General features: G+C 41.7%; 2 protein-coding genes across 5 annotated transcripts in view; one reads left to right on the forward strand and one right to left on the reverse strand.

Annotated features, from left to right (window-relative positions):
- Positions 1-663: 663 nt before the first annotated feature.
- setd2 (SET domain containing 2, histone lysine methyltransferase) lies at positions 664-25,108 on the reverse strand. Of its 4 annotated transcripts, none has more exons than XM_014337632.2 (22): positions 24,696-25,108; positions 23,201-23,322; positions 19,104-19,125; positions 15,017-18,981; positions 14,773-14,904; positions 14,463-14,591; positions 14,112-14,235; positions 13,934-14,011; positions 13,744-13,841; positions 13,473-13,605; positions 9,753-9,887; positions 9,532-9,660; positions 8,374-9,444; positions 8,203-8,251; positions 7,845-8,124; positions 7,001-7,727; positions 6,487-6,609; positions 5,961-6,097; positions 5,759-5,870; positions 4,221-4,295; positions 3,943-4,044; positions 664-3,370 (listed from the first exon to the last, which is right to left on the reverse strand). In XM_014337632.2, the coding sequence occupies exons 2-22, from the start codon at positions 23,227-23,229 to the stop codon at positions 3,209-3,211; spliced, it is 7,812 nt and encodes a 2,603-aa protein (XP_014193118.1). In that variant the 5' UTR covers positions 23,230-23,322; positions 24,696-25,108; the 3' UTR covers positions 664-3,208. The 4 variants fall into 4 exon arrangements, with proteins under 4 accessions (XP_014193118.1, XP_042079745.1, XP_005934878.1 ...); XM_042223811.1 differs by lacking the exon at positions 24,696-25,108 and adding an exon at positions 22,501-22,541 and having other exon boundaries at positions 23,201-23,315; XM_005934816.3 differs by lacking the exon at positions 23,201-23,322.
- Positions 25,109-26,144: 1,036 nt separating this feature from the next.
- Positions 26,145-27,046, forward strand: part of rbm12bb (RNA binding motif protein 12Bb) — an 18,820-nt gene continuing 17,918 nt past the window's right edge. Inside the window, exon 1 of the mRNA XM_005934833.3 lies at positions 26,145-26,389. The gene's annotated coding sequence lies outside the window, so the exon portion shown is untranslated. The remainder of the gene's footprint in view (positions 26,390-27,046) is intronic.

Here is a 27,046-nt window from a genome sequence, read left to right on the forward strand (position 1 = left end):
GCAGAAGAGCATCTCTGAATCCACAACATGTTGAACCTTGCTAGAGCTGCAGAAGGCCTCTCCAGTCAGCTAAGAACAGGAAACTGAGCTCTGAAGGTAAAATGAGGTCCATTCCAGTACTCACTACCTGTAACTAATGAATTGGCAAGCAAGTCGAACTTTGATGTTTAACTTCTTTTGCTTTTTGTGGAATTACTAATCAAGTGTAGCATTATACAGACGATAAAACATCAGTCTTTATGCTGCAGATCTGCTACAATCAGCCTGGGGAACTTGCACCTTTTATTTAGTTTCTCGAGGCTAAGCGATTATTTACAAACTCGTTAAAAACAAAAAAAGAAAAAGAAGCAGAATTACAATTTAAAGTTACAATCAGAACAAATGTTAATGAGTTTTAAAAGGGCCTTAAACATGAAGCACAGAAATGAAGAACAGATGAAATATGTAAAAGTGATGATAAAAGAGCTCAGCTGACAAGAGATTCGACAGGCCTCATTAGTTTCACACAGTATAGTTTAATTTTCATCTTTTTGTCATCTTCCCAAAGGCCCAAACAGTTCTGGCATTGTTTATGTACGTAATAATGATACAGTGTTTTATGACAGTCTAGTGAAAGGCAACAGTGAACAGTTGTATTTGCACCAAATGAAAAGTCTTTTTTTTAGGTTTACGGAAATAAGACATTTATTGCTAAAGAACCACAGTCCCATAAACCTACGTCTATCATCTTTAGTCAAAGTATAAAACTCATCTGATGGGTTAGAGTAACAAAGTTTGGACATGGAATAAACTACTTCTCTTCAAGGGATTTAGTGTATGAGGACGTTTCCTGTCCAAAACCCTGAGGGGAAATCATTTAAGAGGTATTTAATAATTTGAGGGCGAAACCAAAATAATCTTAAATCTTCTGGAGGAGCAGTTTTCTGTTTCTCACCGAGACACCATCTCTCATTCCTCCCCTTCTGCCGTGAACTCGGATCTGTTAATGATCTCTTTGCCTACAGTCCTAAGTGGGAGCAGGCATCGTGCATGGCCTAGAGCAGCGTTACATGCCGTCACACACTCCAGAAGGGACTGCTTAACTGCGGTCTGGAGCACACTGGCATGAGGCTGCGGAATGTGCATACACTGGAAAGGGGGTGGGGTGGGGTTGAGACCCAGAAGAGAGAGGGGAAGCACAGCAGCGCCTCTTTCTACTCCTCACAGCTCTCCATATTTAGAGCACACTGAATGTCTCTAATGAAGGAAGTCCATACTTTTTCCCCTTTTAGCGGGACCGAACATCTGGCTCAGTGCTGTGCGAAAGTGCCGTAGTGGCATTCGTGCCATGTGCACCCTTTATTAGAGGCGGGAGCAGATCTAAAAATGGGATTGGGTGTGCGCGACGCTGTTAATCATGAAGCACAAGGCAGTCACATTTGCTTAGAGATATTCTGGTCTATTTAATTGATGCTCAAACAAACCTAACTGAACTGCACCGCAGGAAAAAAAATTGATGTGATTTTACAAAAAAAGTTTATTATCTTTAAAATGTTTTTACACTCGGTATGACAATGTGCTTACACAATACTTACAGTAGAGTTGGGTGAAATTTAATTTGTACATAGAAAAATAATAATTAAAAAAAAGAAACACCACCAACAATAACAACTAAAAAACAAAACACATGAACATCTCCCTGGACACTTCATTAAAATAAATTGGCTGTGAGTCAGTGGGCTCCTAAGTTTCACTGACTGATATGGGAACTGCATCAGGAGGACTAAGCTGGTGAGGATGGGTGGGCTCACTGTGCTCCATCACCCTACTCTCCTGCATACAGCTTTGGTAATTTTACACAATATTTACACTTTTAATCACCAAATCATATTCCATTTACAAAGTGTCGGCTTAATTAAGCATTCCAAAAAACTATTATTCAGTATATTCACATATAAAGCAATGTACATGTGTTGGAATTCTTTTTAATGCAATTTTATGCGATGTAAAATCGATGACCTAATGCTAAAGAAACAACTTTTAGTGCCAACTGTAAAAATCTCAGAAATTAATGAGCGACAGTTTGTCGACCAAAGTGTCTCAAATGTCTTGCTAGGACTAAGAGTGGTAAAAAGACTGAACACGTGGGATGTTTAGAAACGGTTAAAACTGCAATGCTACGACCTTCATTCTCAGAATCACTCCTGCAAGAAGAGGAAATCGGGCAGAACAAGTTGAGGAAGTGGGGCCGGACAAGAAACGAGGGGGTGGGGAAGTAACTGGACACACACCTAAACAGCATGTCAAACATAGCATTCAAACCCTGCTCCCATTATTACACATTAACTGATAAAAGTCAAGAAAAGATTGACCGCTAACTCCTTTTCGCCAGCCTGATTGCCACCGATTGATCCCTCAGTATACCGTGAGCAAAAAGCTCATCCCCGTGAGGGAAGATTACTTGAAGTAAGAAGATGTGGAAAATGTAGGGATTTCCATAAGGATCACTCTGACCTCAGGTTACATCATGCATTCATAAAACAACAGAGGCTCCAAAGTCTTGTGGTTAAGAAGGCAGGGTTTGCAGGAGTGGAAGCTTGGACCTCCACAGCCCATTTAAAAGCAGCACCAGATATGGTCAGTGGCAGGGGGGCTGAAGCGTGTACAGAGGGGGGAGAAAAAGGAGGCTGGGGAGGGAGAACTCGACTGTTCGGGCACGGATCCTTTTTTTTAAATGTTTTTTTTTTTTTTTTTAAACAGTGGAAAGTAACAACAAAACTTTGATAAATGTGATACCAAAGCTGATTCCTGTGAATGATCCTCATTCAGGGATATAACAGTTTAAAAACTGGAATTGAGGTGATCATCTGAGGAACTTTTAAGAGCCGCAAATGAAAAAGAAAAAAAAAAAAACGCTAAAAAATAAAACAGTCAGTGAAAACAGTCTCTGTAGCACCCCTCAGTGTCATCGTCTGAGAACACTGCACCTGGAGTCTTGGGTTGGTCATCAACAACCAAGTCTCCCAGAGTCCGTATATCGGGGCTCCTGTGCGATCCGCAGGGCCTGGAGAACTTCAGCAGTGCAATTCGTAGACATAAATAGAAATAAAGAAACTACTTCACTGTTCAGGCTGGACAGTTCGTACATGTGGGAGTGAATGGAAAGGCAAATCTGTGCTTCTCCTGTGTTAGCGCAGAGCAAAGTGTAACATCTGTGGCCTGAAATGCTTCAATACACCTCTGTGTCCTCCTTGGGTCTGTACACGGCGCCGAATCGCTGCATGTACTTTTTGATGTATTCCTTGGTCTTGTGCTTCACATTTTCATTGCACTCGAGGTCCTCGGGATTCTTGCAAGCTTTCAACTCCTTATTCATAACTCCGTGAGTTAGCTAGAAGACAGAGCAGAAGTGAGGAAAGAGTTAGGCATTCATTCTTGCCCTCAAGTCTACAATAAACTGATATTGAAGTTGCGGTAGAGTGGTTAATCCCCTTTAGTGACTTTGCTCTTTATAATTTGACATAATACAATGCTGCAGTCTTTAAATGGGTGAAGCCTAAGTCGTCTTTCTGTTTACTGCGCCCATGTCCTCAGAGTCCTGGTATGTTCGAGTGGCAAACCACTCGCATGCACTATCCATGGACCTACTGAGAATCATAATGGAAAAAAACCCCACCGCCCTTTGAAGAGATGCTGGTTGAAAACAGCTTTTGGGAAGGAGCTAAAACAAAAGAGACAGTGATAATAGCTAGCATGTACAACATTTGTTCTGGAGGCAGAACACAAAAACATTTGGCTGGACGCCGAAATCGTGGGAGTTTAATTATTTAGTAATAGTTTGAAGGAAACTTTGAAAACTTTGTTTACATTAAATGCTGACCAGCATCCTCACTGTGCCGTGACCACACTAGGAAAGAAACGTTTGCTTTGTGGAAAACTTAATCCATGTATGAACACGGTTACCTTTCTAGCCAGGTGTTTGAAGTCTTCTGTGTTGCTGATGCGTCCAGATTTGCAGTCTGGCTTTCGATAAGGATTCAAGCATTGCACTATGAACTGTGACATCTGATTAACAAACAGGTATAAAGTTAAGTAATGTACAGAATTAAAAAACAAAAACAAAACAGAAATGGCCGGACAGATTCACGACCATGCAGATCGAAGCGCAGACACTGTATATATGTTTAAAAAAGGAGTTAAAAACATTGCTCTTAACACAGTTTGTGGAAACTCTGACTCACCTCCTTGCGAAAGGTCTCTTTACTTTTCTTAGCGAGTTCACTGGAAGTGTCTGCTTCAGCCGTCTTTGTGGAAAACTACAACGTCATCATAAGAGAAACTCATTAACAGGCTTGTTTGTGGACAAATATAACTTTGAAATGTTGCGGACCAGAATTAGCACGCCACTTTGCAAACTGATTTTTCTATGCTGCAAACCCAACCCTAGCTTAGCTTAATTAAAACATTCCTACAAGTTGCAACGACAGCTACTGAGGTCAGTAGGGAGTAAATGCAGCACCTGTTCACCAGCTATTTGAAACAACGCAGGGATATCCTGCCAGGGTGCCGCTTCCTCTCTGGCCGCAGCCTTCCACAGCAAAGCCAAGCAGGCAGCAGTTAACTGCCTACACCCACTATGAAGCGGTGAGTATCAAGAACAAGCATAAAGGATTCACACACACACACACAGAGGAGGAATCCAGACAGTGAGACAGAATGCTTTGCAAGGCTAAAGCATGTGTCATAGTTTTGAGCCCTGGAGGTCGGCACGACCATTGTCTAAAGCCTACAGCTCACACACATGTAGCTGTTCTTGGATTAATGAACAACATGGATGTTTCACCTCAGTCTTGTTTGTTAAATGAACCAACACACCCTACGAATAAATCAAGGAATCTCTGTATGCGTGTCAGTGTGTGTGTCTTCTTTGTGTTTCTCAACAGCTGTTGCATCTCGTGAGTCGGAGTTTGCCCGGATAATGCGTGGTCTCATTTCTGGGGTTTTGTATGCAGACAACACTTAAGATTTGTGACCTCCTACACGATGGCGCGTCTCTGTACTGTCACCACTTAAAATGAGAAAATTTACAAATAAACTTCCACCGACTCTCACGTCTACCTTTGCTGTGGGTTGCATGTCCGTCACTGTGCAAGTCTTTCAAAGAGACAGTTATGCAGTTAAAGCGTAAAACCCCAAACTGCAGATAAATGAAGGCTTAATCTCCCACATGGTTTCCATTATCCTTAAAGACAGGATAAAAAATGAAAGGGGAAAACAAAGGAAGCAGAAGAGAGGAGATGAGCTTAGGCATCGCCTCCTCTTTAGCCTTGAGGCTAAAGGACAGACAGCTGAGCAGGGGGCAGGGCGTTTAGACACACTCTTAAAATTTCTGTCTCTCTGTAGAGTGCGATGAAGCCATTTTGAGAGGTGTAGTCGCCGCAAAGTTTATAAGACTCGACAGAACGTGGTGTTGTGCTGAAGGCTTTTCTTCTTAGTTGAGAAACAGCTGAAAGTAATCACTGGTGCAGCATCTTCAATTACCTCAAGGAGCAAACACTATAATCGTGTTTTGCATCCAAGCGCAAACTTTCAGGGGAACTAACGAAAAAGTAATGTGGATTCTTTCTCATTGTCAAACGAAGGAATGCAGAGATACTTTTCCACTCTGTGAAGACTGTTACTAAAACCCGCTGTTTCTGACCACCCACCTAAGATTAGATCACAACAGTTAACTTTTTTAAAATCTTTCAGTGAAGAGTAATCAATGTCAAAAGCTCACTTTGGAAGGATTTTCATCATAGGTGGGTGTTCCCAGGTCCATCTCTGATTCATGGTCCACACTAGTGTTGTCACTATTTCCTTCCCAGGTTGGTGGATCCCACTGTGTTTGCCTAAAGGGAAAATAAATAAAACGCAATATGCTTGTGAGGACTTTACTGAGGCACACACACAAAACACCCCTGCAACACAGTTTTACTAACCTTGTAACAATATGGTAGTAGTAAATTTTGCCTTCAGGGTCCCGAGCCACTTTCCAGTTGGGAGGTAGGACGATAGTTTTGGGTTTAGGGGGAGAAGGTGGAGGCAGGTCTATCACACTGTTGGGCACAATCATTTCCTGGAGAAGAAAATAAGTTTTAAACTTAGTATGATCACAAAATATACACATACAGCTTCACTTTAATGTGTTTAAAAAGAGATCAAAAATTACTGACACAGTTTTCATTTAAAAACAAAAAGAAAACAAATTGACATCTAATTTCTAATGTATATGGCCATTATGTAACAACTTAAATTTGTCACTATAACAACTGTAGTTTGAAGTCATACGTGTTTACATTCTTATAAACAAATGGGACCCATTTAGCTGGACTCTGTCTCATATTAAAAGGGACAGATGCATAATTCAGATCTATACCGCCCCCTTGTGGCCACGATAATGGGGCTTGTTCAAAACCACAAACTCAACTGCCTTATAATATCCCTGTTTTACGTCTTGTCTGTTACCTGCTGAACAGTTTGAGATGTTACAATGGTGGTGACTGTGCCTCCCTGCTGCACCACCACTCCCTGCTGACCAGGATATACCGGCTGGCCATGTAGGTAGCTGGCTGTGGGATCAGTGTATGCCTTCAAAAACAAAGCACAATTAGATGGCAGTCTTACAGACGTTCAGAACATCTTTTTTCTTTTTTAAGGAATAAGATAAAATATCCTCCTCTGAATTATGAGCTTAGTTTTCCCAACCTCCATCGAATTTGGGTCAAAAATATACTACAGATTGGTCAGGAAAAACACAATTTCCTTTATTAACCATCTTTTAAAAGACTGTCTTGTATTTTCATACAGTTCAATCACAATAAAGATATTAACATTCGCTTTTTTCTATATCAAGGAGTTATCTCTTGTATATCATAATATAGGTTATTTATAAAAATTACACAAAAATCAAACGTGGGCAATGAGCAAATCTAAGAAAGGTAAAATGGACATTTGTATATGACCAGAGCAAGAAGATTACCTGTATGACTGGAGTGTTGGTCTGGGGGTAGGGAGCAGGGATGCTGTAGATTGTTTGGCAAGGCTGGCCCTGATAATAGATAGCTGTGGGAGTCTGACCCTGTCCCGGGGCTGTGGCATACTGCTGTGCAGGTTGTGTCTGCACAGTCACTGCCTGCTGAGTGGTGGGGTCCCAGAGAGTGGTGTAGCTCTGTTGGCCCTGTACCTGAGGGGCAGACTGGGCTGGTACCGACAGGACAGCTACGCCTGCATCCTGGGTTGCTACAGTTGGCTGGGCATACTGCTGAGGGTTGCCAGAGGCAAGGTTTGCGGTAGTGACGTGCTGAGGGAGATTGGTGACTGGAGTGGTTTGGGGAGTGGAAGATGGAGAGGTCAGTCCTAGATCTGAGACGAGACGCTGGGGTGGAGTCTGTTCATAGTTGAGACTCGGCTCCACTGTAGGTGTTGGGAGAAGTACTTTGCCCGCATTGGGGTTGGAAGGATCCACAAAAGTCTGGATGGGATATCCAGGTGGGTACGTGATGAAGCCAGGGCTGGAGGCATAGGCTAGAGCCGGGTCATAAGCCAAAGACTGGAGCTGCTGCTGCTGTTGAAGCTGCTGCTGCTTCTGTGCTTCCCGCTGGGCAACCTCCTGTTCAAACAGCTTCCTGCGCTCCTCTGTGGAAAGTTTGTTGCGCTCCTTGCCACCAACTCCTCTTGGTGTCTTGCTGCTGTTAGATGGATCAAACCTTCACAATTCAGAGAACATGAGGACAGCTGAGTACCAAACCTTCACTAGGAGAGTTTGGGAAAAGAAAAAACACTATGATTCGAGGACACAATCAACAAATAACACAAATTCCTACCGTTCCTCAGTGCGTCGGCTGCTCCTCTCGTAGGATGAAGGTGGAGATGGCGAGCGTCTCCTCCGTCGCTCAGAGCTGCGCGGAGTTTTCTCAGAGCCTCGATCGCGGTCCCTGTCTCTGTCCCAATCTCGATCCCTGTCTCTGTCCCAATCTCGATCCCTGTCTCTGTCATAATCTCTGTCTCTGTCCCGTTCCCTCTCCTTCTCGCGCTCCCGTTCACGTTCTCGGCTTCCTGACGTGGTGCGTGGCGTCAAAGCTGTATCTCGATCTCGGCTGCGATCTGCCAGAAAAATCAAATTATATTAAAAATTATGCAAATAATGTTTCAAGCCAAACATAAACTTCGATGTAACCGTACCTCTTCCTTCCTTATCTACTTGAGTCTTCTTTGGTATCCTGTACACCTCCTGAAAATAACAGAACTTTGACTTTGGAATACAATGATGAGAGCATCCCAAACATTTGGATGATACACATTTTATACATGTTTATCATATTTTCCTTTGAAGGCGACAACTTATGAATATACCTTTAGATCCTTCCAGCTTTCTAGAAGCCTAGCAGCCATGCCACTAATGTCCAAAACACTGAGCTGTGGTTCCTGACTCCTCTCACTCTCCACATCTGAGACACCTTCCTCTTCATCTTGAGAAGGAGTCCCTATCACTGATGGATCCACAGGGGTTGCTGTGACCGCTGAGGGAATCGTGGCCTCCGGGGCTTCAGCGATAGGTGGAACATCAGTGGTTGGTTCACCACTGTGTGGCTCACTGCTAGGCAGTGTTTTCTTAGCCTCTTCAGCCTCTGTCTGGGATTCCATAGTCTCTGAAGGCTGCTCAGGTGGAGCATCAGCAACACCCGTTTGACTGGATTGGGTCTCTGGCTCATGGACTTTAACACTGGGCTGGCCTTCTTCTAATTCTGCCTTTTCTGTCACTGATTGGGTATCTTGTGGCTTCCCACTCTCTTGTGTTTCAACTGGCTCTTTTGCTGGTTCCAGCTCATCTGCCTGATCTTCACTTTTGACTTCTTTTATATCGGAGTCCTCTTCCACAACCAAATCAGGTTTTTCCTTCACCTCTTCAGTTGGAGGTTGAGGTTCACTGCTTGAAGTCATCGCTGCCTCTTCCTGTTTCTCTCCTATGACTTCTTTTCCCGACTCTTCCGCTGAATCTGTGGTTGGATCTGCAGCGTCCACCGGTGTGTCTGGCTTCAACTGCTTTCCTTCAGGAAGTCCTGCACGTGAATTTTCATCATCTTCCTCATCATCCTCCTCCTCCTCTTCCTCTTTCCCATCGGATGCTTTGCTAGCATCAGAAAGAGCGCTGTCCAGACTGTTTTCGCTGATGATTTTAAGGCGTCTGTACACAGCAGGCTTGGACGTGTCACTATCTAGTTCTGGTCCCATTTTAGCGGAGGAACCATCAGGAGTGTTGAGGGGAGTTTGGGCACGGGAGGTGTTCTCACTAGAGTAACCATCCATCTCAGTCTGCTGAGGAAGAGTTTTTGTCTGAGCCCACCGCTGAATGAAGGTCAGGACTCTGCTCTCCTCCAACATGTTCTTAGTTGAGATGGGCAGCACACTGAGGGTCTTCATGATCTGCAAACAAGGCAATCGCTGGTCAAACAGCAAGTGGCTGTGTATGGGCCATACAGTGATATATGATAACATTTTGACATATCTCACCTGTAATTGCAGTTTGATGTTGTTGGCACTGTTGCCTTTAGCTTCGGAAAGCTCCACCATGAAAATCCAGAGCAAAGACAATCCATGGTGGTCTAAGAACTGCTTCAAGCATGATGGATTTTGTGTATCCTGTACAAAACAAACATAGCATGTTATAACCTAAAAAAGAAGATAAAAAAAAATCAACAATATAGACAACGTATTCACAGATCTAGTCATACTTGTATGAGCTTTAGACAGATGAGTTTCTGTTCCATCGTTTCCACTCGGACCATCAGTCTACAGAGAGACACCACCTGTTTCTCATCGTATAAGCCTTCGCCATTCTCTAGTAATGCCTCCAGCTCTTCATCGACCTGTGAAAGGACAGCATAGAAACAAGAGTGAAGATACATTTTGGCATTTAAAACACTCAGTGTATACAGCCTGTAGTTACAATGATGGCTTCTCATATTACACAAGGACAAAGTTTCAAATAATAAAGGTCAACTTATGTACTGTGCAAGTAATCACAGTGAGCCAAAACGCTTGGGCTGTTCTAAAAGCTCATTTCCCCCCTATTTCTGGCTCCATTTGACGTCAAAGAGAGGGGATATCAAGGCACACAGTTCTGGCTGCCCCATCAACCTGCTGTTCAAAATGAGGGGTGAGGCACTCTGAAGAATTCCAGCTTAAACTGAGGGTGGCCTTAAAAGGAGGGTAGCTAAAACAGTTAGTTTAAGAGTGTCTACTGACATGCAATATAAGACAAATAAAGACTGAACTTCAAATTATGCAGAGATATTCCAGCAGTGTCTAAATATTAAAAAAATAATAAGCTTGAAACAAACAGATCTAATCTAAGAAGCAAGTACAGGCATTGTAATACAGGCTGTTATGAATCCTCTACTGTAACTTTAATACTTCAAAGACCACCAGTGTTGGGTAAGTTACTTTAAAATAGTAACTTAGTTACATTACTAGTTACTTCTCTCAAAAGTAACTCAGTTACTTCAAGTTACTCGTTACTTTCAAAGTAACTAGTTACTAGGGAAAGTAACTTTGGTTTTACTCAGAATTCTCTTGTTAATGTGTTTCTTCCATAACTTTGCCAGTCTTCTAGCTTGCTTACTTGCCACAAGTGCACTGTGCCACCTACCAATAGAAAGGAAAAGATAATGTGCATATTTCCACGAGAGAAATCCCACGCCTGGACCGTCATTGACTGCTGCCATGATTCTAGCCTACGTCACAGCATCATGTGCGCCTTTTACATCCAACACAAAAACTGCAGTCGTGGTGCTTTCGATTGTACTCAGAACTCGGAAATTCTGCCTTCTGAATAGGAAGATGTAGGTAACACCAGACTGCAGATGAGCTGCATACAGGGCTGGACTGGGACAGAAAATCATCCCGGGCATTTTGACTAGTGTTACGACCCAGTGATGTGTGTGTTGTGTTATGCCTCCCACGGGGGGGATGGCTGTGGGTATCTTTCCCCTTTTTCTCTCCTAGGAGGTGGAAACCTGGGCGTGGCTGCTGGGTATCCGGGTGGAGTCTCTGCCTGTCCTGTGTGGATCCTGTGTGGATAATTGATGGACCACCTCCGGTACTTAAGGACTTAACGACAGCCACCTGAAAGCTCTCCCCGAGCCTCCACCACTCGACCAAGAACCTGTGTGATGATCTATGTTAGTGCAGTGTAGAGTTTTGAGTGTATATCTGGTTGGGATGTCTACTTGGTTGTAAATAGTATATCTGGGTGGGATGGCTATTATGTTGTAAATAATTGTAAATAGATGATCAAATAGTGATCACGGGTTGGGTCACCTGATATATCACTGTCACTGCCGCAGCCTAGTAGGCGTGAGAAGCCGTTTTCTTTTGTTGAACAAGTTTTCTCCTGTTTTTCGTTAGATAGATAGGTAAGTGACTTGTCTTTTGTTTTGGCTTCTTTTTATTTTGGTGTAGGGAAGAGTAGGGATTGTTTTATAGGGAGTTTTGTTTATTGTTTTGGCATTGCTCACTGCCGATGAAAATAAATGGCTGCTTAACTACTTGAAAAAGGTGTCGTTGTTGGGGTTTGTGCGTGGGTGGGAAGTGAGTGGGGCAAACTATTTGTTACGTTTATTTACTTACCGGGACCAGAACGTAACATTTGACTAGAGACCGGCCCACCATTATAGGAAAAATCATAAAGCCTTTGAATGAAAATAAACACTGTTGTGACAGTGATGTACACTGTTTGATGGTATATATGCATCAATCTATCAATCGTTTGTTGTAAGATTCAGATAATTATTTTTTAAAAGCTAGACATTTTAAATGAGAATAAGAAAGAAAAGTATTTCTTTGTGCCCCCCTTTCCCTGTTAATGCCCTACACTGCCCCCCTGGCAACACTTTGCTAGACCCGCCCCTGCACAGTTACCAGCTGTCAGCTACCTAAAAAAGGATCCTGGTGTTATTTGTCTCTCAGAAACAGTTCATAACTTCCCTTCAACTCATTCATGTCACCTAAAAGGTAAACCTGTTTCTCCATCACCTGTTCAGCTCTGATTCAGTAAGGACATCTCCTGGTTTCATCTTCATGTTTCCCTCTCACCAGATAACCAAACCATATCATGACCAGCAGCTTTTCAGCTGTGGCTCCAGCAAACATCAGCTGATACTAGAAATTAATATTAAATAAATTCTAACAACAGCTGATCAAGCTTAAACGTGCTGCTGTGTGTTTAGCGCGACATCCGCTGGTTTCCTCTTTCGGCGCAAAGTGGGCGATAAACAAACAAGAGAGCCGATCAGCTGATCATTGATCAGTTTCATGATTGAAGTAGAAACGAGGAGAGGGAGGGGGGAGAATGAAGAAGAAGAGGCAGCTGTGCAGCGTAAAACACAGAATAACTCCAGCTTTGTGTCTTTTTCATTGTAGCTGAATTACGGGACAAACTGTTCCTTTTCACCTCAATAAGAAACGCGTAATATTTTCTCTGAATACCAGACGGGACGGTTGGCAACTCTAATAACTTATGAACAAAATAAAGTTCAACATCATTAACTTCATAGCACCACCCAGCTGTATAGAAACTCCGTCATGCTAGCTAGCACGCAGTACGGAAAAAGTCAGAATAACGAAAATAAACTCCACCTAAACTTGGTTCATATCTGACCCAGAGAGACTGCAGGTCATAACTTCTTACCTGAAGTTCAGTTCACACTTGGACCGGCGGCCGCCTCGGGTCTCTTTTCCTTCTGCGTCCCTTTTCCTTCATCCACCTGCTGGCCTCCACCACTTGCTAATGTTACTGAATCTGTGGAAGCTCCGCGATAGCCACCACACGAAGTAACGAGTAACGACCCTATCTAAATCCCAGTAACGAGTAACGCGTTCCTGATTTTGGCATAATAACTAGTTACCGTGCTCGTTACCACAATAATAACGTAGTTACTGTAACGCGTTACTTAATAACGCGTTAGTCCCAACACTGAAGACCACTACAATTACCCTGTAAATGAGGCTGTGAATACCAAGTAGTCAAATATCCTGAAGTTCTGGTACATTACTAACACATTTTCACTATATTGCTGAAGCAGTTACTTATTATAGTGATCAAAAGGAAAAAAAAGATAACATTTTTTGCACTTTTATTGTGTAAACTTTTTAAAAAAGGAACAGTTAATGAGTTCACAGCTTCTGTTGCCTTTTCTGATATGATTGATTTTGCATGAATATTTTCTAACAGGTTTATGTACCCGATTATTAAGAAAAGGAAAATAACAGTTGCACACAGCAGTGTATGCAGCTTAACAGTTCTCAGCACTCAATTTATACAAATTTGTAAGTCTTTCCCTCTCTTTGTTGTTGTGTATCAGTCACTAAAGTGCCGGCCTCCATGCAAACCTGTTAAAGCTACACTTAAAAGAAATGCCTTAAGACCTTTAAATATTACTAAAAGAACTGACCGTTGTGAGAGCACTCTTTCGACTGCGGTCTTTCTTCATCTTCCCACCAGCTGCTCGAACACTAACTCTGTTCTCCCCACCCAGGAAGCCTCTGCAGCTGGGTGCTCCACAGAAGCATTTCTGTGCTTCTTTCCTGCAGGGTACAATTAAACAGAGATGAAACCACCACTGCTAAACCATTCGATGAAAAGGTTAACCAGTCTTTCTTTTTGAGTCTATTCATATATTATACGTCGAACACAAAAATACAGTAACCGCGCAGGAACCGTACCCATATCTCTGAAACTGGTAGTCAAACGTGAGCTCAGTTCCTGCAGTAACAGCCTTGGTGGTGAAGAACCCAACTCGAAGCTGACCGTTGACTGTCCACTGAAACGATTAAAAAATTAAATAAAAAAACAAAACAAAAAAGTAAAAGAAACTAAAAGGATACGCCAAAGAGTTTTATTTTGCCACCGTACCTTTTGGGTTTCACAGTTGGGCTCGCAGCTGTGGTTCATGAACCGAGAGCAATTACCCTTCAGCGTTGCATCAATAATCTGAGAGAGGCAGTACAGCGTCAGCAGTTTCTTCCAGCCACCACAAATAACCATTAAAACCATTTACAGACGCCATTTGATGTGTTAAATCATCACTTACCTCGTTATTCTTCAGAGACATAAAATAGTAGTGGATGTTCTTATTGCGAGCGTACTCTTTCACCCTTGTTTTGAACTCTTTGTGGTCCAAAACCTCACCGCAGTATTCCAGTACAAAGGTGTTTCTAAGAAAACAACAAAAGCAGTTTCACATATATCACCACTGTTGTTTTTTCTTTCCACATGCATTTTTATCTAGTATAAGTCAGATCTTATAACCTCTTAGGAAGCACTGTCGAGGCCTTGTTCTATCGTTATGCAGTGAAATAGAGAGCCTCTTTTGTCAACTACTGAATGTTATTTTCTAAAAATTATTTCACAGCGTTCTATTAAAAACCAATAAGTGTCTTACGATGCCAAGTCTTTAGCTGCCCGTAGTCCCCAGCCCTTGTCTTCTGTAAGGATCACATCAAAGTCGGCATGTTGTTTCATCTGAAAGCGGCGATTAGAGCAGTAGGCTCCATTCAGGCACCGTGACGAACTAAGAAAAAAACATCACATGGAAAAAAGATGTTACGAGAAAGACGTAAAAAGATTTGATTAACAAAACAAAATAGGTGCTTAAAAAAACGATGGATTTCCAGGTTCTTGATTAAGGAAAGTTGTGAAATATTTATTGATGTAAAAGATGCCAGCGGTTCAATAACCTTTATTACACTTACCACTCAATCATCAGCAGCCGGTTTAAACAGTCATCCCCGCATGCTAGTACGCCCCTTGCTCGGTCCTCTCTGGGTAGCACCGGGCACTCACACTGCATTCGTTTAATATCTCGATGAGATTTGCTTTTTTTCCTGCAAATTATATTTTAAAACTTTCAAAGATCAAGTCTGAAAATAATTCAACATTTTGCTAGGAAGTTACTCTTCACAAACAAACTTGATTCTCTGACGGGAATCATCTTACCTTTCTGTTAGGTACAAGTTCTCCTCAATCAAGTCAAAGTACGGAGGCATCTTTTTAGACTTGGCAAACTCTTTCCATCTATTTGCATCTTGAAAGTCCTGCAGAGTGAGTGATGGACGGTCCGCTGCAGATTTTACAAGAGTTTCTTTAGCGACTTCAGTATCTCCTTGACGGTCCCTTTTAGCTGCAGGGCCAGCCTCTGCCTCGTTGTCTGAATCGGACTCTATCTCTGGACGCCTTTTCTTGGGAGGGCCCCTTCCTCTGTGGGGCCTAAAACTGTCTTCTCTAGAGGGGTCGGGTACAGCAGAACCCCTGCTATTGCTGCTTATTTCATGACCTTGTACAAAGCTTGATGACCCTTGAGTGTTAGGCCCACTGCCCTCAAAAGCCGTTTTGCTACAACTTGATGATTTATCCCCACTGAAGTCGTCATGATCATTAGTGAGGGAGTCGGGTTGAATTTCGCCTGAAGGATCCTGATCAATGACATTTGCATGGAGGTAGTTTTTTCTGCTTGTCTGCATGTTTTGCGACTGCTGGATACAGGAAGCAGTACTTGGTCTGTGTTCTTGTTCCTTGGAAAAAGATCCTGACAGTTTAGTGTTTGTTAACTGAGGCCCGTGGCTGCTATCAGGCTGCTGGTACGTACTAGTAGGCTGTTCTGGTTGTGAGAAATCCCAACCCAGGTTCAATTCATGCTTCTCATTAATATTGTCAGCCCTGGAGAAATGATCTTGTTGGTAATGCACGTGCGTCCGATCTCCTCTGTTGCTCACATCATGTTGTTTGTGCCCTTGCTCACACTGTTTGGAATTATCACGCATGGGGGTGGAATCTGTGACACTTGCATGGGAACTGGTATGACCAGCAGTATAAGGCTGGGTACTGATGGAGGTGGAGGCCTCTGAGTGACTGGTGCTATCAATCATATTGCTCTGGGACTGACACAATGTACTATTACTGAGTGAATCGCTTATACTGGTCTGTGTTGTGGGTTGTTTTTTCTGTTGGCTAACTTGATTTGGGGGTTCACTAATATGTTTTTCAGCTGCTATGTCATTCTGCTGTTGTAAAATATTCAAAGGTCCCCTCTCCTCTGTATTCATTGTTAGACAAGAATTCTTTGGCACCACTACTACAGAGTGCAACTGTTTTATAGCCTCGTCGCAATCAGAGTCATACTCTGAGTTATCGCTATCACTGGCCTCACTCTGTCCTGACGCATCCTGACTGGGAGACATTCTCTTACTCAGTTTGCTCTTGCTAGCACTATCCTTGGATTTGTTTTCGGAATTTTCCTCATTTGAGTGCTGTGCCGTTGCTGCCGAGTTGATCTGTATCTTGTCATTTATGTGCAGTGGCTGATCTGTGTTTGATTTTTGAGAAGCAGACAGTTTGGAGTCACAGTGGTCATTGTTGGTGCTGGCTTGCGCAGGCTCACTTTGGTCTTTGCAATTAAAGGTCACGGGTGTGCTCTCTGATTGGACTTCCTGCTTTGAGATCTCCGTCTGCCTTACCAGTCTGGAATGTGTTCCAGCTTCCTGCTGAATATCATCTTTAATATCACAGTCTTGTTGAGCATTATCTTTAGAGAACTCTATTTTTTTGACAGAGATCACCTTTTTAACAGTATTTAACAGTTTACTCTCTACACAAACAGTTCTCTGTGAATTTTCACTCTCCGAGGAATCCTGCCCAACAATATCCCACCGTGACTTTCGGGTACTACAGCTGCCCTTTTTTACATCGGTAGGTAGTGACTCTGGCAGATTCTCAGACTGAAGACAAGATGAATCAGATTTGACTGGCAAATTTGTGTCAGACTCTTTACTGACTGGCTGAGCTTCATCCAGCTCAACATTTTCTGGTTTAGTGTTTTGCTGGACAGCCTCTGTGACAGCTTTATCCACTGAATGAAGTACAGACTCTGGCCCAGTTGAACAGTAAAAAATTTCCTCGTCCTTATTGCACATTGTACTGTCATTACCACTACATAAATTTACGACAGATGCATTTGAGTTCACATGTGTTGGATCATTAGAGGAAAGGCTATCCTTCACATTAGACACGTTTTCCAGAGTAGAGTTTACATGCTTTAGGCTCTCGCTGTAAGTGACATCAGAGGCAATGTTATTTTCCGTTTCAAGACCTGATTTTGCTTCTGTCTTAAGTGACAGTTCTTGCGAACCCTCACCAGAAGACCCCACCTCCTTTTCATCTTTATTGCCATTTTCATTTTCAACCGGTTGGGAATCGGATTTTTCTTTTGAACTCTGAGAAAATGATTCTGTTGTGGTTGCACAAGATGGTGCTTTTCCAGGGGTATGAAATAAATCATCTAATTGTCTATCTTGCCCAGAAGATTTCACAGAAGATCTAGAGGGGACCTGTTTCGACTCTGGTCTACTGCTTTTCTTTTGAGAGTTTTTACAGTTCTCCAAGGAGCTGGAGCTTCTGTTGGATGACTGTAATTTGCCCTTATGATCCGTTTCAGAGTCACTGGGGCTGCTTTTTTGCCGTTTTTCATGTGTCTGAGAGTGTGTGTGACTACTGGAAGATGAAGATTTATTGTTGGCCTCTGACTTATGATGGCTGCTAGATTTACGGTGACTGGAGTCCAGATCAGGAGAACCCTTGCGTAGGGTATCAGAGTCCGATAACCGCTTTGTACTCCTTTCAGACTTTGAGGACTGTGTTCTTTTATCCAACTCTGAAGAGTGAGGTGAATCTATAGATTTTGAGGTTTTTTCAGATTTTGAGTAGGATGACAATTTTGACTCCTTATGCGAGCTTGAGTGGTTAGATGACCTACTGTTGTCACTTGTCCTCGACCTTGTTTTTCTGTGGTCATCTTCAGAGTCGGAACTGTCCCGAGTTCTGTCAGTCCGAGAGCGAGAACGTCTTCTATCCCTGCGTGGAGAACTCCTGTGCGATCTCCGGTCTGATTCATGATAGTAGGACCTTTCAGAGCGCGACCCTCTGTCACTTCGAATTCTGTCTGATCTGGAGTGTGAAGAACTTGTTCGAGAACCTCTTGATCTAGACCGTGATCTAGATCTGGACCTTCGGCGATCTTTCTCTGATCGGGATGAGCGTGAAGATGTGTGCCTGGAATCACGGTCTGATTTCGAGTAACTAGACGACCTTTCGTAATTCTCTGAGCGCTTTGAGAAACTTTTTTCCCTTTCCTCTGCATGTGAACCAGAAGAAGATTTTCTTACATCTTTACTTCTGCTGTCAGAGTTTGTTTTACTTTTGGAATCAACTGATTTGTGGCTGGAAGACATCTGGGCTGAATCTCCATCAGATTCGGAGCCAGGGGGGGCACTATCTGACTGTGACCTGGTTTTCCTTTTGTGTATCTTTTCATCCTGCTCAGTACTGCTGGATGTCTCCCCATCTTTTCCTGAGGAAGCAGCTGGTTTCTTGAGGCTTGAGGTTTCTCTCGTCTCAGAGGTTTCAGTGTGAGCACTTTCAGAGGGACAGGTGCTGATGAGACTCTGGGGTGCTGGGAGTTCATTCTGAAATAGAGAGGTGTGTGGCTCTTCTGGCATAACTGACTGTTTCTCTTCAGTCACAGAGTCATTAAGAATTTGCTTCTTGAAATGCATCATTTTCACTTTAGTAGCTGTGGGGACTGGTGTCTGAGGCATCTCTGTTTTTGATACTGGCACCAAGGGTGTCTGCCTTTGCTCAGTTTTGCTGTCTGCACTCTTTCCAGGTTTTTCGGAGGTTGACTGTGACGAGGCAGCATGAGGATCTGACTTATCAGGACTGGGAGGGATGAAGAACGAGCTTTGGAGTGGCTTCTTTGTCTGTGAGAAGCTGAAGGACACTTTCTGACGACCCTGATCTTCTAAGTTGACCTTCATCTTGGTCCCTTTAGGCAAAAGGTGGTTGGACAGCATGACTCTGGGAGACAGGCTTTTGATTAGAGCTGCTTTAGACAGGCCCTCCACCTTTACCTACAATACAAGAGAAAACACATAAGCGTGCTGCCTCAGTTCTTTTATATCATAAAAAAGGCTGTAAAATGCTGATAAGACCGCAGATATTTATAGTCATTAATTATATTTAGTTAACTTACCGATGCACCACTCCCTTCCTCTCTGGATTTACATAAGAGAAATATGGGAAAGTAGAAGAGAGGAAAGTCAGAAATTAATTTACAATTGTAAAAGTACAGAAAAGAAACTTTAAGATTAAAGCCAAAATTATCAGGGTAAACCTGTAGATGTAAACATTTCCCTGAAAATGTTCTCTGGACTAATGACAAATGACTTCAAAACAACTGTTGCCCAATCTGAAACAGTGGTTCAGTATCTTTCACTCATTGCCCAATATTCTCAAGTTCAAAGGGAATGCTATGCCAAGTGTATTAACACTTCTGATTTCTATCAGAGTTAAATTAATAAACAGACAGAAATAAACAGACTCAAGTTTCATTTTAACATTTTAAATATAGCGGACAGGGAATTAGCTTACAACTCACGGCAGCCATGTGATCATATGTGTTTAGACTACTAGTGGCAAACAGTGTTAGGCAGTAATGGATTTCACCGATAAATAAATGAAATGGAAGTGCTGAGACTGTCAGGTTAACTGACCTAGAGATGTCACATACATCTAAGGGGGGGACAGGGACAGGAAATTGCTTTACATTACATAACTGCTCAGATCAACTTTAAATAGGCTTCCTCAAACCCACCAAAGTTTGAGGAAGCCTGCTAAACAAAAAATAAACTTCAGCATGTGATGTTGAATACAATAACATTTCTGAGGAAAGTTACATTTTATCTAAATGCACTGTCTTTTGGATGCCTAATTCTCACATAAGTATATACATATATATTATGTCTATATAATTCCAAATTCCTTATAAAGATGCCTTTGGTGTAGAAGAATGTGACATAGTTGGAACGTACCCATGCAAACATGGTATGAGCATGCAAACTACAACCAGATGAACAGAACAGACATTCAGCCTCTGAGCCTGTTACTCTGAGGGCAAAACAATGAGCTACTATGCAGAGAAAAACTAGTTTGCTAACAAAAAAACTACATGTTCAATCAGATTACTAAAAGCTGACTAACTTGCAAGATCAGTTTTAAAGGTTTTAGTTATTTGCTAGGGAAAAAATTGATACAGCATAGTATTGTCATTTTGCTTGGTGACATTGTATCAACACAAGAACAGCAAATAGCAATTTTTTTATTAGATAAATTCAAATACTCTGGGAATATTACAACAAGATGCAGACAATGTCGATGCAGACAGCAACACATATGATTTTCAACATTATTTGATCACAACTAATTCCTGTATTATCAGAAACAGATTGCATGCAAATGCCAGCTTGCCCTCATTCAATTGCAGACTGACAGACAACAGTCTGACTGGTTTTTCTTTGAAAAACTGACGGAACCAGCTCAGTGTTCCTTCAGTGGGCTGGTTTCAGTTATTATGCAAATATACTGTTTATAAAATTGGGGAAACCTGCAGTCAGCTGAGACTGAAGAAGTCACTTGAATGAGTGACGGAAAGTTTCTCCCACTGAAAACGCTACGTCCAGATGAACAGAATCAACTTATGGAGAAATTGAAGTGAGACAACTTTATCTTAGTGGATGAAACAGATATTGACAAAGTTTAACTTTGAGGACATCATTCGCAGTTTAAAAATTATGAAAACTAACAATATATATTATTGCAATGCTCAGAATTTCGCAAAATTTAAAAAAATAAAAAAATAAAAAAATAAAATAAAATAAAAAAATCACAAAAATATTGTATCATGAGTGAAGTATTGTGATAATACTGTATAGTGGAGTGTCTGGTGATTCCTGCCTCTATTGTTTACATTTCCTGCTTATTTCGAAATGATTTCTGTCAGACAAATAAAAGTTCAACTCTCTCTGAACTTCCAAAAGTGATCCAGCATTGCATAACACCACTTCTCAACACCACTGAAAAACCAAAACAAAGCGCTACGACTACCACACATTCTTAGAGCTGAATGAAATAAGTGGATATTTCAGTGAAGACCAGAACAAAAAATATTTGGGATTCACTTTTCAAACTTTTTTTTGTTTTTTTGTTTTGTTTTTTTTAAATATGCAGGCCTTATTATATCTAGCTGTGATGCTCTTGTGGGCTGACCCACATCCATCTTTAGGCCCCCACTGGTTATGTCGCAAGCCAAACATGACGTCACCACAGCCCTGTCACCATTTACACCAGCACTGAGGGGGCACCAGATTCACTGCAGTATTCTCCTGAACGACAGGTGCTGCCACACAGACAAAGCCTATACGACAGCATTGGTATGGGAGTAAAAGACGACGAAAGGGGAACACTTTCTCCAGAAAGTCTCAACTTTCCAAATCTCTGAGCTCCTGCACTGATATATCACTGAAATGCTGATAAAACCCATGACCATCGAAAATGTGTGTCTTCAATCTGGCTGCCCCCAACTACACAAGGGTTAGAAAAACCTAAGAAGTCCACGGCTAACTGAAACGACACCAAAGCGCAGCTCGCCTATGCGGATATGACGTCATTTATGGTGCGCGCCACCATTGACAAGGGCGACAACGGCGGGTCTAATAGGCCCTTTACACAGTGTATTCTATGCTTTACCATACCGAAGGACAAAGCATTCAGATTTATCCCCTTTTTACTGCAAGTAAGATTTTTTTCTGGCAGTACGAGTTTCTTTCATCACTCTTTCAATAGAAACACCAAAAAGAATAACAGTTGGTAAGATAATTGTGGAATGTCCATGAATTTAAATGTTTCGAAACTTGTTCTGAAATAATTACGTTCTACTAAATGGATTCATATTCATTTCTAACCCTGAACTTAAATAAATAGAGTTCACATACAATGACACTGAGAGTGAAAAGGGGCGACTGGTATGCAACTCCTGTTTCAGTGGCATAGACTACAGAACAAGGGGTTTGGCACACCATTGGGCATTCTTTTCTCATCGCCATGTTGCTGTTATATATCTTTACTCTCTTTACTGAGACTGGTAACTGGTGTTCCAAAACAACAATAAAAGCAAAGAAATAAAAGCGGTCAACATATAAGAAAACTTAATGTGTGACTTTTTATTCCCTTTTTACTTTTAATAAAATGTGTCTGTTTTCTTTGGGCAAAGCTTGATATGGGTGATGGGAAAAATGGGTCATTTATTCCTTTAGGATTTCAATTTTCTTTTTTTTCTCCTGTGACCTTCAAACTGAGACACATGCGCTGGGACATTCAGTAATACAGAAAGAGCTATGAAATGCAAGAATGGGGAATAACAACTGGTTCCTGTTAAGAACTGCTTCCAAATAACCCCATTAGCTCCATTGGAATTAAATGCTTCCAAGCCAATCATTTTTCATTAATTAGTGCTGCCATGTATTCCTTACAGTTGCCCGTTACAAAGAAAAACAAAAAACAAAACAATAACAAAGAGTGGAGTTTTTGCTCACCTCAGTCAAATCCAAGCCATATTTTCTACTCTGTCTCTGCACTGAAAAGATAATAAATCAGTTACACTGATGCTAAAAACATGTGTAGGACTACTTTTTTCCCTGTAAAGATTGAATCTGGAATCAATAAGGGCAATCAATTAAAAAAAAGATTATAACACAGGTTTCAATGAATATCTTTCCCTTTGCAAACAGCTTTCTTGTAATTTTTTTGTAATTGTAATTTACAAGCATCTAATCTTTTAAGCTGATAAATAAATTATAAAAAGAAAATGAAAAATATATGGTTAAAAAAAAAAACATCTTCAGGTAACAATTTCTATTCAATTTGTTCGATATATATATATATGACTTGTTTGTTTTTTTCTGCTTTTACTGTCCTGTATTACCACAACAAACGTTAAGGAACTGTGTATGAACTACAAAAAACACACCATCTAGACAATGACTGACAATTAATAAATAAACAGATGAAAGGATGTGAAAAAAGCACAGAACTTATGAGTTGCATAAGACACTTTAGTGCTTAAATTAAAAAAAAAACAAAAACAAAAAAAAAAAAAACCTCTTTATATGAACAATAACATGGCGGTGGATGGGTTGAGGTAGAAGTCAAAATGTTTTAAAAGTAGCGTGCCAGACTATATTCATAAACATAACACAACTTGGTAACCATTCTACATTTTCTGCTGTCTAATACCTGATCTCTGACTTGTGCAGAGCGTCCATAGAGAAATTCGTCTAGGATTAGTAGGCCTGAAGGGGCTGCTGGCCAAGAATAATCCAAATCAGAGAAATGAGCCCTCCAAAGTGACGCCACACCTGACAAAAAGAAAGACAAAGCAATGAACTAAGTCTCTCTGTATCCACAACAGCTAATCACTCAGGAACTTGTACACTTTTGACACCATTAAAATCTCAGTAAAGTTCCTGCTAATGACACAATAACTGCAGTATTTCACAGTTTGTCTCTGTTGTCCAACACACATTGTATATTCAGCACACAACGTCAGAAAGCACATTGTGTCACATGCATTAAAGCGTTGCACAGTAACGACTTCTGCAGACCCGCCTTCCTTTCTGTTATCTATCGATGCAATGTGGCCGTACCTCGTCTTACTCCCATTAGACATGGACCCCCTCCCCCCAATTTAAGTACATTTGGCTGTAAATTTCCACTGTTGTTGCTTCAGCTGATCAACATATAGGAAGTTACGTTCGCCAATTGTTTATTAACAGCAAGTTTCATGGTCGAAGATAAATGGAAAAACATGGATGGATGCAGGGCGGGCATTAGAAGATGCAGCTGATTATTAGACACGGCAAAGACAAGCATGCGGACTACATAAAACAAAATGCTGTTTGCAGAACAACGATTTATGTGAATGACCACATCGACACTGTAATGGGACAAACAAATCGTGACTGAATGCAAACTGAGTAACTACACTTAAGCATGGCCTGTGCAGTGAGTGTATGCAGCCAAAACATGGCCTTTAAAAAGACAGCCACTTCTAGAACTAGCTAAATTATTGTTCTAAAGCAAATAATTTAGTCTGCTATTTTTTAAGGATTGCTTACACTAACACTGAGAAGGCAGAAAACACGTCATACCTTAGTTATTAGACCGTGATGATAATTTGCTAAAAAATATAATAGCTGAGCTAGCTTGGGTAGGTTAGCAGAGATTTCATGGGCCGTCTTTAAAGACAGCAGGAGCATATTCCTTGTGTATAACGTAGGCTATTACTGTCGACTAGCAAACAGTTGTGTACTTTGACATGCTAGAAGTAAGGCTTTTAGTGTGTTTTCGGGTGCCTGTCAGGGGGTTGAACAATCACATTTGCTTCTGTAAAGGGCTAGCATCAGCAGCTAACACTAGCTGTGTTAGCTTTGCCTCGCTCTGTAGGCTAACGTGGCTGTCGTAAACTTGTTATACTTTGAGCTTTACCTGGTGTGTTCACTCAGAATAATGGGGTTTTTTTCGACAGTGTGAGCACCTTACCTTTGTAGTTTTTTGACACGGAAGAAAATATATGACGTTCACTTCTATTTTAGGATACAATGGACCCCTATAGTGGAGTCTGTGACCCGGCTTTGCTAGCATGATAGCTAATGTTTTGTTTTGTAGTAAGGTGGTTTCACCAGAAATAAGGACCCGCTAAACAACCGGGACATGCTCACGAGGTACTCACTTTACGAAGTGTTTAAGGTCACAGGGATCCCCCATCTTCGAAATCACCGGTGATCGGCTTTCTAAAACATCAGGCAGCAACGTATACCGACGTTAAATCCATACGGAGCTGTCGGAAATGGTCGTCGGCTCACTGGCTCCGCTACTGCTGCGCCCTAGCTTCAGCATGGGTGAATGGTGGTACGACCGAGCCAGAATGCGCTCACATAGTTAGCGAAGAGTTGTGGGAGAGCTCTAAAACACAAATGATAGCGAATGCAGCGCCTCGGGAAGTGTTTAAAATGACAAGACTAATAGTCGGATCCCCCAACGAAGTGTTTTGAGCATGTGTTTTAGCCACTTTTTATTTGTATCAGCCACTAATCGAGTGCCTCTGTTTCTGAGGCTTCTCTGTTCAGCATCACATGATATGGGTGCACAGCTGGCGCGAACCCCGGAGCGCACTGCGGCTCCTACGAGTCAAACAACCAGTTAAAATTTCAAAAAGGCAGGCCTTGTTAGAGAGCATCACACAGTGGTTAAAATCTCAATAACAGAGACCTTGGTCCTTTGATAAACATTATATTTCATGCTTCATTTATTTGATGTTGTTTATCATAGTCTATTATTTGATTGATTACTTTTTGTGCTGCCTATTCAGTTTTTTTTTGTCATCCACTGGAACAATTTGAACTGCACTAATGTGATGATGGAAAGAGAAATACTTTTGTTATCCCATACTTTCTTTTAATTCTTTTGGTACAGCAGTTGCAATGAATAATGATATTACTGATGATGATAATATGCAGGAGATGATTCTGTGCCTGACAGATACTTTAAATTATTGAGGTTGATCGCAAGTGATATGAAAGATTTCCTTTATCTGTCCTTGTGCCATCAGAGCTGAATCAGCCTGTTAGAGAAAGTGATCTGCGGTCTATGGAAGCCCGTTTCCGCCACAAAAAAAAGTATCCATAACTCGAAGTTTTGGTAACTCAAAGTTTTGCGTTATCTTTCTTGAAATTTCAAGCTACTCTCTTGAAATTTCGACTTATTAACTCGAAATTTTGAGCTAAGTAGCTCAAAATTTCGAGAAAATAAGTGGAAATTTTGAGAAAATAACTCAAAGATTTGAGAAAGATAACTCGAAATTTCAAGTTATGGATACTTATTTTTCTTCCTTTTTTTAGTGGTGGAAATGGGCTTCCATAAAAAATTGCAGAGCGGTTTGCTGGTATCAGCTCCAATGCTGACACCACACACACAGACAATATAAAACTGTATATTGTGGGGGAAAAAACTCTAGATGAATGTAACTTTGGAGAAGATTGTAAATGTGTTAAGGATACAGGCTAGTTAATTAGCAAGTCAACTAATGGTTAGGCTCTGCTAGAACTTTGCCTGAGCATTCTCACGCCGGTACAGTAGACGGCAACATGCACCTTTGACTTCGGTTTGGACCGCGCCGCCTGAGGAAGAAGAAAAAAAAGGCGCCGAAGAAGGCCACTTTCGCGTTTCAGACCACACTCCATACCAGTTGGTGGCGGTAATGCACCATTCAGTTGTTTGTCAACTGGCAATAAAAATTTAAAAGGAGGAAGAAGAAGGCCATTTTCCCCTGAAACAGTGCCGTGAGAGCGACGTACCCGAGCTTTATCGTTCTCATTATCTCCACTACTCTCGATATTTTAACGAGAGTCTTTGGTTGCCTTTTGTGTAAGTTCTGACGTTGGTTATGTGACAGTATGGTGGTAATATTAAAAAAAGAAAACGTCGTCATTGCTGCTGGCCGGGTTCGGGCGATAAACGAGCTAACGCTAAAGCTACAGGCCTAGCTGGGTACAAAGACGAGTGCAGCTCAGCTCGACATTTTGTTCTTGGTTTCAGCGGCAGAGGCGTTTGAAGTGCCAGAAACAACCTGGGGAACAATCCACGTTAGCTAATCTCAGCTGGCATACAAGGTTACGATGTGTGCAGGTTGCGTGTATTTTACGTGTATATTTTGTCAACGATGCGGCTAACGGGGGCATGTCCGATTCAGTATTGGCGACGTGGTTGTTATGTACGTGGAACACTGAGCTTTTGATTAGTGGCACGTTGGAGACACATTTAAGTCATTTAGCAAGTTATTGTACATGTTGGGGGTTTCTCTCTACGTGGATGGCCAACCTGGAACAGTTAAGGCTCTGTCGTTGGTCGTGCCCCCCTCCCGTGATGCATGGGTGGTGATTTCTGGTTGACAGCAACTGTCAGTTTGCAAAGATTCTGAGATCTCCCTGCCGTGCATGAAGGCGACTCATCAAGATACCATGTTAGTTCGTTTTCTCATTGATATTGGTGGTAAAAGGTCCTGTAATTTTCACTTTGGGTTAA

Source organism: Haplochromis burtoni, unplaced genomic scaffold, assembly GCF_018398535.1.
Source record: "Haplochromis burtoni strain Fernald_Lab_line unplaced genomic scaffold, NCSU_Asbu1 Contig_120, whole genome shotgun sequence".
Lineage (NCBI taxonomy): Eukaryota > Metazoa > Chordata > Actinopteri > Cichliformes > Cichlidae > Haplochromis > Haplochromis burtoni.